Below are 13,680 nucleotides of genomic sequence, written 5' to 3'. Positions count from 1 at the left end.
AGATTTCAAAGTTTGTACACACCGGTTTTCAAGCAGAATAAAACAAAATATTAGCTTTTTTTAAATGGAGTAATTACAGTATTTCAAAAAGTCCATTAAAAATATTTGATGTAGTTCTAAACCAGGTCTAACGGAAGAGGCAGGAATGTGGATTCAAATTACTCCAAATTAAACACATATTTGAATTGCAGAGGAATCCGCTGTAAAACCACCTGTAAAACCTCACGCTACAGAAAAAAAGTGCTGACTGGTTGCAGCAAAGTAGTGTCTGAAAGCTCAGAGATTCATTCCACTGTGTGTTTCATCGTCCATGTTTTTGGATAGATAGAGGAAATATAAACGGTCTCAACACACAGAGCCTTTGAAACAGCCAATTACAGGGAGAAAGGTCAAACTGCTCTTCTGCCCACTGCCCACACCGTCTGCTCTGAAGGAGACTGATGGATCTCAATTTTCTCTTCCAGCGCCTCATCGCAGCAGAAAGCTGAAAATTACACTTAAAGCAGTAAAAAGAGGAGTTAGTTTATCCAAGGAGAGGGGAGGACAGAAATGACCAGACAGGATGGGAAAGACCGAGAGGATGAACCTAAACAGTCAAAAGATGGTACATTTCTCATCAGACGTAAGGTAGATGTTTTTAAATCTACCTTAAAGAAGTGAAATAATAAGAAAATGAGTTAAGACTTATCACCAGTTATCATCTAGGAGTAAACTAAGTACTTAAGCTAAGAAAACGTGTGTATAAATACACCTATGTAGATTGATTTTATAAACTTAAGACTAAAATAAATGCTTTACATGCGATTATTTTGAGCACGATTATTCAGTCACTGCCCAACTGTATGAAAATGAAAGAACTGAAACGATGAATTGCTCCTTGGTGCATGTGCAGCTCGTTTCAAGAAGCTGTTTGATACTTTGAATTCTAACATTTTGACCAGAGAACACGTACAGACTTCTTGAATCACATCTTAAATTAGAAAACTCCAAAGCTTTCCAACTTCTGAAAGTGTAATTCATCTGTGGCCCAATGAGACATAATGAGATAACCATTTATGCAGAAAATGGAGACATTTCAGTTGAAAGTGGCCTCTCGACATTTGAAGTTGAGTCTTTGAAGTGGTGCAAGCTTGCCAGAATAAAATAAACAAGTCGAAAAGTTAGCCCTACGACTACTTATTAACACTTTGCACCAAACAATTCCAACACGCACAGTTGGTTTGTTTGATGTTACAAACCCGTACGTGCTTAATCTTTTCAAAGTGTCAGTCCGTAAAAGTAGACTAAATACCTCACAGAGACATTTGAATATGCAACAGATAGTTCACCAACACTTAAGAGCTTCTGTGGGCAGTGTATAATCCCCCTCTCATCAAAGATCGCAAAGGATGTATTAGCAATATCCACTTACACTTGCATAACTGCTCATGGTTCATTTTTTTCATCAATTCCTTTAATAAGAACCCCTACGACAGAGCACACTTACCTGATGCAGAGCAGTGAGGCCGTCTTCATTGCAGAGGTCTGGGCTCACGTTGTTCCTCAGCAGGTGCCGCACTGATGGAAAGAAACAGGAAACAAAGGCATTAACTCACAGGAAACAAATACAAGAGTGAGAGTCCTCCGGGCCTCCCAAAGAAGCTGTCTCTGTTCATTCAAAACGATTAAAAGTCTAATTGTGTTTCTTCAGTTGAATAAATAACAAGCATCAAGACAATCAGAGCGATCCCGCAGCTGCAGGTGAGACGCCGGGGCCAGTGCAGTTCGATATTGGAATGGATTGTACACAAGCAGCGGACGTGATGGGATTTCTCACTAAAATAGCAACAAAACAAAAACAAAGAAAAACAGAAAAGCTGTCCAAACGATCATACAAAAAAGAGTAAGGTAAATATTGAAACGGTATAAGAGGCCATAAAAGTAGCACATTAAGCAAGTCATTGTTAGGCACAGGTAAACAACATGAGACTCTTAAGGCTGTAACCAACATTTTTCAAGTGGGTAGGTAAGTATTTTTAATTATTTATTATTTTTACCTTTGAAGGCATAAAAAAATCCAAATTCAAACATAAAATCCACCCATTTAATGATAATTTGCCTATGAAATTAAGTTAATATTATCATTTATCAGGAGAGATGCTACCGTAAATGTACATTTTTACAGTAAATCAACTTCACATCCACGGAACAATACATTTCACCTACCAAGTCCACTAGCACATCACGCCACTTATACTGTCTTAAAACCATCAACTTATTCTTAATTCTCACTCTGTTCCCTCGCTTCGACCGATCTGTCACCGACACACTGAACACATTATGTTGTTGTCGTCGCCATTTTCATTTATTCTGCGCGCAGTGACCGCCAGGCGTCGTGATTCTAATTCAACATTCAATGAGAAGTTCTCCGTTCTCGACGGGTGTTGTGACATTTTCGGCTTTAAAATATTTCTATCGGGATCCAGTGATACAAAATGATTCAACACGGCGCTTTTTGGAAAAACGGTCGGTGAGTCGGCGAGATATAAGAGGGAAAAACATATTTGACATCACTTTGACAAAGTTGCAGATATTTTTTTTTCAGTCTGCTATTTTTTTACCAAGTCGGTCAGGTTACGGCAAACAGACATATTTTTTTGGGAAGCCTAATAACTTTACTTCTTCGAGACAAACTACATAATAGGGGACAAAATATAGATTCTATTATTTATTATTATTATTATATTATTATTTATTATTATTATACTAGTATTGCTAACTGCAACGTATTGTAAAAGGGCCAGAGCAAAACAGCGCTTTATATTATTTATATATTATTTTATATATTATATTGCGATTTAAAATGTCCAAAATACATCGTCTGTCCAAAAAAAAAGTCGCCAGTTGGACTCAACTAAGCAAATACAGTAGGTCCTTTCCTCCTACTGGAAAACTGCTACAGGTTCAGCTGCAACACAATATTTAAACCCAACTGATTCTCATTTCTGAAACAACAATGACGAAAGACAAATCCCGTGGTCATGGAAAAGATGTGAGTGTGTTTGAGAAGAGTCAAATCATTGGCATCGAGCAGAGAAAACATCTAAAGAGAAGCAGGAACTAATGTACTACAGATCTGAACCTCAGTGAGAGTGTTTGGGACGAGCTGGAGAAGGCTTTGTGCAGTGGTCAAAATAAATCTTTAAATATTGCAGAACCTTATTGAAACGATGCCACAGGGAATGAGTGCTGTAATCAAAGCTAAAGGCCGTCCTACCAGATATTAGCGTGTGTCCCTTTCTTTCTGGACGGACATAGTGTATAACATAATGATCCACGGATGTCGTAGATGAGAACACGACAAAAGCATGTTAAGTCTTCTTTAAACTAGGCAGTGCAGACTGTTTGTAAAAGGCTTTATAGTTCATAAATATATGACATTTTTGCAATATGCTTAAGGGGCTGTACCTTATTTCTTTCCCCACAGGTAAAATGAATGTAGCCCCAGTGCAGATGTATTGTAAAGGCAGGTCAAAACCTCTGCTCTGGTCTCTTAAGTGAATAATTAGCATGCTAAGAGTGTGTTAAGTAAAGAATGGGTACATCACCTCAGCATTCCAACAACGTAACCGATTATGTAAATAGCCATAACATTGTAAGTTGAATGTATCAGATAAGATAAGATAAGATATTCCTTTATTATCCACACATGGGGAAATTCTATTGTTGCAACGCAGGTAGATACAGAGGAAAAGGACAGATAACTTTTAGGAAGTTTAAAAAACACTCTTAATAGAATAACTCTTATAAACAAAACTCTTATAAACAAAAACTCCTATAGACAGAACCTTTCATTTCTTAATAAGGAATGGAGGGGGAAAATAAAGCTAAAGATAAAACAAATAAAAACAGCTAGCGTAAGACAAAATAATACTAATCTTGCACAACATTACAAAAGCAACAAATGGTCCATGATTTGTACAAATTGCTTTTTTTCATTTATAAACAGGCCTTGACCCTTTGAGAGCCCAATACTAAGCTGCAGGTAATTTATTTTTACAAACATCCCGAGTAAATTTGTAATCCCTTAATCTCTGATGATGATCTTTAAGGAAACGTCAATCTCCCAAACGTAAGTCGACCAGTGTCCTTGGGAACATGGATGAACCGCAAGTGAGCTTCAAGTGGCGACTAACGGCCAGTGATGTACTAATTATGCTTGGGTGTAAACTGGTAAACCCCTAATGGACAGTTGCTGGCCCAGACCGTTGAAAATAGCTCAAATCAGAGCCGGAAACGCCAGCGGTGCACAATTATCCGCTGGTTTTGGAGCATTGCCATCTGTCTTTATTAGAGCGCCTAAATCAGACAGTGGATAAATCAGGTTGTGATGAGAGCGGAGAGATGAGAGATAATGATCGTATCTGAACATCTGAGCGAGAGAAAACACATTAGCTAAATACATCATGAAAACAAGGGGGGCTGGGGGACACCGGAGAATACTTTACTCATTTATGGCAGTTCATTTTGTTGTCGTTTTGTTGTGTATAGGATGCTGTCAAAAATGAAAGCTCCAGTGCCTCGCCTTGAGTTCTATTCACACCTGTCTGCATCAATCCCGAAAACTGGAAGTCATTTGAATATTCTGAGGAAACACAGAGTAAATCAAGCTTTTGTGGGGTACAACTCCGTAAAGGTCTGTTAATACTTTGAAAGACTAAAATTATCATGTCCCTAAATAGATGGCGGGGAGCAAATGGTTTGGTTAACTTTGGACATATGGTTTTCATCAAAAGTAACTATTCTATCTTTGCTCTGGTTTTCCATAAATGTGGGTTATGTGGAATTATCGTGAATTTTGTTTGAAGATATGAAAATATTTGAATATCGACTCAATCAAGCTACTGTAACCTTTGGTGCAGGGTGTGCCACATGCCTGTCTCCATAAAGATGTTATTGCTTTGCCTTGAATGTTCCACAGTACAATATTCAGCAGGGGGCCCTCACCAGGCCATGTTACAGGTCAGATCTGTGGAGAGGCGACCCTGCTTACAGTAAGAATGCATGTTTTTTGAGGTATTTTGGAGCAAAAGGTGAGTAATTGAATAAAAGCAAGAAGTATTTAATGCATTACTATGGAACATTCCAGGTAAGCATTAAATTCACCAGAAAAGTTAAATATTGTACTTTTAAAGACATGTTTTAGTACATTTCTGTTGGATTTTCTGATTATATCATCAAGACTGCAGATTTTGCTGATATTGTCCAATCCTCCTACATGCAAACATCTCTGTCTAACATCTTAATGTGGAATGTGACTTTACCGAGAACATTTTTAGCGCAGCCCCACAGTCGCCACGCCTCTCCCACATCCAGGCACATAAATCCAAGGCCACCCGCGCACACAGGATGAACTGCAGTGGCCTCTTTATTGTACCACTGCTTTGCTGGGACATACGAGGGGGCAGAAGTGAAATATTGCCCTACATACAGCAACAAGAATGACACCCAAGGTTATACAGCTGCTGCGTTCAATAAATATCAAGGATCACAGTATGTGTGCTCTGAAGAGGATGTCTTGACCATAAAGGCTGTACACTTTATAAACACACATCTCTCAGAGGAGGAGCGAGGATGACTTCTGCTTTTGACACAAGCTACTCCTCAGTGACTTCTGGTTATTAGATGTGCGCAGATGTTTTCTCATTCAGGGAAGCCGCTTAATGTTTACAGTTGCTCCCCAAGGCACGAAAGTGATTCTGAGACAGTTTGTGAGGTTATTAAATACACATTGACGGACGTTTGAGCAAGTTTCCGAGAAAAAACTGAAATTGTGTAATGTTGCAGATGTGTTCAGACTGATAATAGACCAATAAGTGTCAGGAATACATTCTTTAGAAGTGAATCAGAGCATTACTTTGTCATTGTAGACCACCTCTTCTCAGCAATAAAGCAATTTTGGTATCTACAAATGACCTGAAAAGAATGATTATTGTTCTGTCATACATGTCTGTTATTATACCTCCGATGTTTTTCTCCTACATCTAATATTTGCAATAAACTGAACCAAGGCAATATCAAGTCCAACCCGAGTCAAAATCAAGGACAAGACCAGGAATAAAAGGGGAATTCTCCAGCTGATCAGGGTCCAGATAAAATATCAAAATATATTGTGATACTAAATTTGGTTACAGTTTAGTACAGTATCGATATCGTGGGTCGCTATATTGATATATCGCCATTAGTGATTGTTGGTATATTTTACTAGATTATTTTGTGACAACGCTACAATGTTGTTACTTCTTTAGAGAACGGAAAGAAATATTTACGATTTTGATAATAAAAAAATTGTATTTCATATTCAGTTTGTGCAGATAATAGTTCAACAATGAAATACTGTTATTTTTTTAGTAACATCACAGAATATCATAGGCATTCTATAAATTATTGCATACACCAGCTAGCTCACTGCTCCGGAAATTGCCCCAGCGGCATTGAAGAATGGGTCATATTTCCTTAGGAGGACAATAAAGTGTACCTTACCCTTCTATATCTATATCATAATCCATGAACAATGCAGGGCAAATACAGACGTGCATGTGGAATCGAAGTGCAAGTCTTTAGCACCTATAGATGTTTGTGTACTACAGTTTGAGAATCATTGATCCGAGTATCTATGGGATTTCAACCAGGATAACTGATATCAAAAACACATATCTGCAGCAGTTGTGATTTATTCATGTTTGTTTATGTGTGGCCTGTCCATCCCTCAGAAGGGCAGACCTCCAGCCTCACGCTTCCATACAGAGAATGAACAGACAAAACAGAAATGACAGGCAGCATGAAGAAGACAGGTTTGGTAGTTGTGGATCCAACACTGCTCCAGACAATACAATAGCCTGTTTTTTTTTACCTGCTAATACACTCATTTGTTTTTGTATTGTAGAAGATCTTAGTGACAATTACTATAACCATGTTCTCGCATAACTTGAAATTTGTGCTACTTTTGATGGCTCCCTTTCTGAAGAGAAAGGAGACTATAAACTGGTACAATTGGTTTGAGTTCACACAATTCTAACCTATTTTTCTTAAAAGATGAATTAAAATGCCAAAATCTCTTCTAGTTCTGCAATAATAGAGATTTTTTTTAAATCAAAATGAGTAACATTTAAAATAAATTGATAGTACTCTTATTGCAGCTGTGTCTACATGAGCAACAACATTGTCACAACACATACATAATCATTAATACAAATGTACATACACAATTTTTCTAACAACTTTTAATGTCACAAAATCTCCTGCAGCGCTACAAAGACAACTGCAACCTCATATTTGACCAATATTCATTTTCCGCTTGAGTATATTTTCAAAGTTTTGCTCATTTTGCCATGACAAAGCTAAATATGGTCATCTCTCCAAGCATTACATCATATTTATATTCATGACTAAAGCATCTCAAAACGCAATCACCGAAACACAAATGATGGCAGTGGATGAGAATTATGTCCTCACTGTCCACTGTCCTCACCGGAAAACTATGCAATTCATCTACATTAGACTGGGCTGGAGATTACTCAGCGGCGCCGCAGCTGCCAGAGGAGCAGGTATCCTTGTTTTATTCATTTTCCTTTGTTCTGCCAATGCATAAACACATTCCATTGTGCCATTGTGGAGTCTGGGAAACTAATCAGAAGGTTGACAGTTGTCTGATGGTGCCTGTCCAAAGCCTAATGCATACAGGCCCGTCTCCTTTGCAATGCCACGGACCCACGGAAAATAGAGGCACTTTTAAACACGCTGCCACGGGTTGCGATTGGTTAACTTGACGAATTCCACAATACCAAAAGGGGGACGTTGATGCATTAGAGTGGACAGAATAGATTTGAGTTATGATGTGTGATATTATGGTGAGAAGAACAAGATGGAGAGATGTGGTGCACAGCCAGCGAGCAGATTCTGAAAAGAGCAATGCCTTTACTGTCCAACAGAGTGAAAAATTGTCTGTGCTTCACTAAAAACACCCCCAAAACTGAAAAAAACAAACAAATCATAAAATCGCAACAGGAGCCAAACATATGAAGCTATTTAATATTTATGAAATTTGATGTGGCGACTGTAGCGGCATATTTTATTTTTTTTCTCCAAAGTTTGTTTCCATCTGGCCTGAAGAGATGTTGGCAAAATGTTACTAGAAGGCAATTTGTCACTGATAAGTTTTTCCGTGCCACACATATGGCAATGTTTGCGTATGGGGTCGTGAGTGGGCGATTCATTTCTCAAAACACGTCCGCATGGATCCAAATACCAGAGTGAAGTAAAAATAAAATAGTCTGGTATGTGATCTAGCCTACATGCAGTAGATTTAGTATACATTTATATATATCTAGATCTGTTTGTCCCAGCCCCTCCTTAAAAACATATTTGTTTTAGTAAAAAAAAAGACAAAGAGTTGTTTGTTGACACCAGTGGTTCTCAAACTTTTTTAATTGTGTCACAACAACAACTATTGGCATTCACAACCCCTAAACACAAACTAATTGTCCACCTGCAAAATGATGAAGTAGCCTTATGTCTAATGTTTGAATACATTTTCAAGACAGTCAGGACTTAGATAAATTAATTGGAAGGTCAACAAATAGTAACCCAAAGGTAATACCTTTGCTAGTGCATTTAAAGAGTGTCAAGCCTTGAGTAAAACTATTGCTATTTGAAATCTTATTGCAAACATTGGTCTCGACCGTGTATGGAAATGTTATAAGTTGTGAGTTATGAGAGCAGAATATGATTAATAGTTTAGTCATCTAAAAGTAACAGTGGAAATTACATAATTACAGTGTCGGAGGATTAAAGCAGAAATTAATATCCGGTTGCTCTCTCACAATCTTAGTATCCCAGAACTGAAAAGCTGAATCTCTAGAACCTTTATTCAAAACTAAAGTGAAATAAAGTAAAGTTTAAGTTTACATACATCAACTTTCATGGTGGTACACAGAGGGTTAATCATCAGAGCGTAATTACAGAGAAACTGTACCGTATACATTCTGGTGTCAACACAAACGCAGAGATGCTTAACTGGCACTCACACAAACATAAGTCTTTACGCAGACATTGAGCTGTTCGTCATGGTGATTATCCCACTCAGCGGCAGACGCTCTTCCTGAGCGACTGCACCAAACACATTCCCCGTGAGGGAGGAGAGGGGCCCGGGCGAGATACTCAGCAGGAGATAACCCCACATCAACAAACAGGAGATCAGGACAGAGACGCACCCTTCCTTCCTGTTATCTCACAGAGGAACAAAAACACAGGCTCTACATGGTAACAACTAGCTTCATGTAGCAGCCGGCCACGGAGTAGACAATGTTGTGGAAGAAAGTACTGATTAGTGTTCCAAAGTGTACTTATTGACAAAAATAATCAGTAATCAATATAAAGTTGATCAATTAAATTCCAAAAGTTGCTCAGAAAATTTACCAATAGAAAAAGTAAGAAATTAAAACTGTTTGTTTGTCAATCATTGTACAAAAAATGAAAAATGAAGATAAAAACATACTAATGCAATATTTTCAGGATATCGCAATGAAATATGGAAACATGGAAAGAAATATATATAATATTTTACAACACGTGTATCTATAGCTAAAGTAAAACAGATTAAGACTATTAAAAATATTTAATACTGGGCAATACTGGAACAATATCTAACTTAATATAACATTTTTATGAAATAATTATTTCAGTGACACATCCAGGAGAGCCGGAGAGGGTTGAACTTTTGAACGTTTGTAGAGGTCAAATCTACACAGTTAGCTGATTTTTTTTCAATTTCAACATTCAAACTGCAATTAATAATTCAACTCACTCTAATATTTAAGAGTGAGAGCTCCCAACACCTGCAAATAAAGTATTGAGGTGCACTGTTGAATGAATGTCTGCTACTTATTATCATTAGGATTTGAGTGAGGATGCTGACTCAGCCCTTTCCCCTGTCACCTTAAATCTCACAGCGATAACCCACAAACGTAGGTGAACCAAGGATTAAGTGTAAATCGTGATATTAGTGTGCGCTCAAGTTCAAAGTGGGGAATGGATTTTCTTGGCTGAGTGCCTTTTGTTGCCAGTCTGGACAGGTACTGTAAATGTTTATGCTTTGTACAAAAGTAATAGAAGATGTCCAAGTGTGAGTCCAGCCACATTATTGCATCAGGAGGTATGATGTAGCAAAGGTTGCCATTATTTAGCAAAGGCTGCTATTATTTAGATGAAATAATTCTTACAAACAACAAATAAAGAGCCATTGTACTTGTAGGGGACCCATATGTCCCAAAAAGACCTTTGAAAGACAACACCTTTTCACAGCTCAACACACTGTTGCAGAAATCTATTCAAAAAAATGACACTGTCCTCACTGCCCTTCCCCCTCTGAGTCAACAACCTCTGATAAGGGAAGGAAGGAACGTTTCACAGAAAGTCCTTAATTACTGTATTCCACATCTAAACTGACTTAATGCTGACTGTGTGATCTAAACTTGTAACTGAATCATGTTTTAGTTTAGTTTGCCACAAGAACTGGTTTGAAATGTGTTCATGTCGTACTTAATGTACTTTCTCATCACCTGCTATTGATGTGTGCATCATTGACAATGTTGTATAACTCAACCATAATAAAAAAAATGTATTATGGTCACATGTCATTTTTGCTGGTTTGAGTTAAATTAAAAAAATATATAAAAAAATAAAAGAGCAGACTCAGCTCTGCTCCATCTCTTCTTCCCGTCGGCACGTGACCTGCCAGGACGACACACCGGGTCGGGGACCCCTGCAGGGGCCCCTCCCCCACCAGGGAGAGTCCATTGTCTCCAAGAAAGACTCTACTTCCAGCAGAGAGCGTGAGCAAGCATCTCCATCAAAGAATGCACAATTCAATGGACCTTGGACTCATCAAACTCTTTGAACGCTAAAACCTGCTCAAAGATCAGCGCCCTGGACAGCTCCATGGACGCAGAGACTTGAGAAGGCCTTGATCCAAATCCGAGCCTTCCATGGACAACGTGAGACCTGAGAGCGGCTGATATTTGCAGAGTGGGATTTAGAGTCAGGTTCCCTTGAATTATTCTCCAAAATCAATCAAACCTAATTCTTAGTACCAGCATTTCCGTTAACTAAGTTGAGCCCAGGCACCGCCTGTGTAACCAAATGTGTCATTAATTGCTTTTATATTTTTGTTTATTAAACCACACAAAATCATTCTGGTTTATAGAGCCTTTGTATTGATCTTTATAGAATTATAATTGTCGGTCAATGAATCGTGTTCTCCCCTTCAGAGAATGAGACTGAGTAGAAGCTCCTGTTCATGTCCAAGATCCTAGAGAAGGTGGTCTCTGAACAATTGTCCGATTTCCTTGATCAGTCAAACATTCACGACTCTTTTCAATCTGGTTTCCGCAAACATCATTCTACGGAAACCGCATTGTTGAAAGTGTCCAGTGACATTATGATGTCTGCTGATTCTGGGAAATGCACGGTTTTAGTTCTGTTGGATTTGTCTGCAGCCTTTGACACTGTCGACCATCATATCCTGTTGAACAGACTGAGGGACCTGATAGGACTATCGGGGTCAGTTCTTCATTGGTTTTCCTCATATTTATCCGGTCGGAGCTTTAGTGTTGCTGCAAACCAAATAATGTCCGACTCAGCTGATCTGTTGTGTGGAGTTCCTCAGGGCTCCGTCTTGGGTCCCGTCTTATTTCTGCTTTATATAATTCCCCTGGGAATGATCATTAAAGAGTTTAGTGATGTGTCCTATCACCTGTTCGCTGACGATATTCAGCTCTATTGCTCTTTTAAACCTTCTGAGATCCAGAAGCTGAACTCCTTGGTCAGTTGTTTAGTGCAAATAAAACAATGGCTGAGTCAAAACTCCTTGCAGCTAAATGCTGACAAAACAGAAACTCTGATTATTGCCCCTGATGATGCCATTCCAGGGATAAACCAGTACTTGGGTGTTTTAGACTGCTAAACCAAGTCTTAGAAACTTGGGTGTTGTCTTTGACAAAGACATGTCTTTAGAGCACCACTCCAAGCTGTTGACGAGGAACTGTTTCTTTCAGTTGAGGAAAATCTCTAAGCTCAGGAAAATAGTGTCTCAAAATGACCTGGAACTTATAATTCATGCATTTGTGTCTTCACGTTTAGACTATTGTAATAGCTTGTTTTCCTGTCTTAACAAGAAGGAACTCTCTCGCCTGCAGCTGGTCCAGAACTCTGCAGCGAGGATCTTGACCCGCACAAATAGAAGGGCCCACATTTCACCCATTCTTAAAGCCCTTCACTGGCTGCCGGTCTCCTACCGGATACAGTTTAAAATTCTTGTTTTAACTTTTAGAGCTTTAAATGGTCTGGTCCCATCGTACATCAGCGATCTGATTAAACCATACGCTCCCTCTCGCTCACTAAGGTCCTTGGACCAGAAACTGTTGCTGGTTCCTCGCACCCGTTTTCGGACCAGAGGAGACAGATCCTTCCAGGCTGTTGCCCCCAGACTCTGGAACGATCTTCCGTTCTCTCTGCGGTCACTGGACTCAGTTACTGCTTTTAAGGGTCAGCTTAAAACCTTTTTATTTAGTCAAGCCTTTTAAATGCACTTGTTTTACGGACTGATTTTACTGTATATTGTTGTATATGTATTGTTCACTGTAAGTTTTTTGTGATTTTATTGTTTTATTCTGTGTTTTGTGAAGCACTTTGTGACCTCTGTCTGTGAAAGGTGCTATATAAATAAAATGTACTTACTTACTTAATGTTTTGCTGAACAAGCTTCAGATGGTGCCCTTTTAAATATAAATATGAACATTAACTACCTAAAATGCTACACGCGTTGACCACAATGTAATGACTAGTCCCAGAGAATATACATTACATCTTGGTACAAATGTGTGAGCAGGAAACAAGTATAATACCCTACAAACTCTTAACAGTTACTTAACCGTTCAAAGTAAAGGTCAATAAACTATTCCAAGCAAGGTGAACATTAATGCACATTTTGTGTTTCAAATTTGTTTACTAATGTTTAACTAATATATCTTGGGTTCCTTGGTTTTATCATCAAAGGTTTGTATTTGTATTTACAGTGTGTGGTTATACACAACTTGCTAACCTTGTGGATTAGTCCTCCATGCACAAGTATGGCTGAAAGTTACCGCTTCTGAAGTTTTAAATGTGCACTGAAAAATCAGTTTCATAGTAAAAATCACCAATCGGCAATAGCCTTTTGTGTCAGAACAAAAGGTCAGTAAGTTTCTTTGCTACTTTTGTATAATAAAAGTTACAGCACATTTGCTTGCAAATAATGTGCCATTAACCTTTTTGTAGCCGATATTGTTGCACTCTGTGGCTCAATTGGAGAATGCAATAGCGCAACTGAATTATTCTAAAATACAATCAAGAGGAACGTTATGGAGCAGAAAATTTATTATTTTTCCATTCTACAAGAAGAAAAAATGGTTCCCTATTGCAGTCGTTACCATCAACAAGCTTAATGTTTTTAGCATCACAGAAGCCTATTCCCGGCCTATATTATTCTCAATTTGAAATAGCCCTAATCAAAACAACAATAGACATTACTTTCAGGAAACACACATTCTGTCCTCCCTCTCCACTGAACTAGGCTAAATGACATTGGTTTTAATAGGACGTCAG

The 13,680-nt window shown here is 38.4% G+C and overlaps 1 protein-coding gene across 1 annotated transcript in view; it reads right to left on the bottom strand.

Moving 5' to 3' along the window:
• The window catches only part of ppp1r16b (protein phosphatase 1, regulatory subunit 16B), a 99,382-nt gene that overhangs the window by 27,480 nt on the left and 58,222 nt on the right, over window positions 1-13,680 (bottom strand). Inside the window, exon 3 of the mRNA XM_072452621.1 lies at window positions 1,487-1,557. Coding sequence (XP_072308722.1) covers window positions 1,487-1,557 — 71 coding nt within the window. The remainder of the gene's footprint in view (window positions 1-1,486; window positions 1,558-13,680) is intronic.

The sequence above is a fragment of the Eucyclogobius newberryi genome, unplaced genomic scaffold, assembly GCF_026437365.1.
Source record: "Eucyclogobius newberryi isolate DKJ021-1_F unplaced genomic scaffold, fEucNew1.0.hap1 SCAF_19, whole genome shotgun sequence".
In the NCBI taxonomy this organism is placed as follows: domain Eukaryota; kingdom Metazoa; phylum Chordata; class Actinopteri; order Gobiiformes; family Gobiidae; genus Eucyclogobius; species Eucyclogobius newberryi.
Note: the sequence above shows the minus strand (reverse complement) of the source record. Positions and strands in the feature narration are given on the sequence as shown.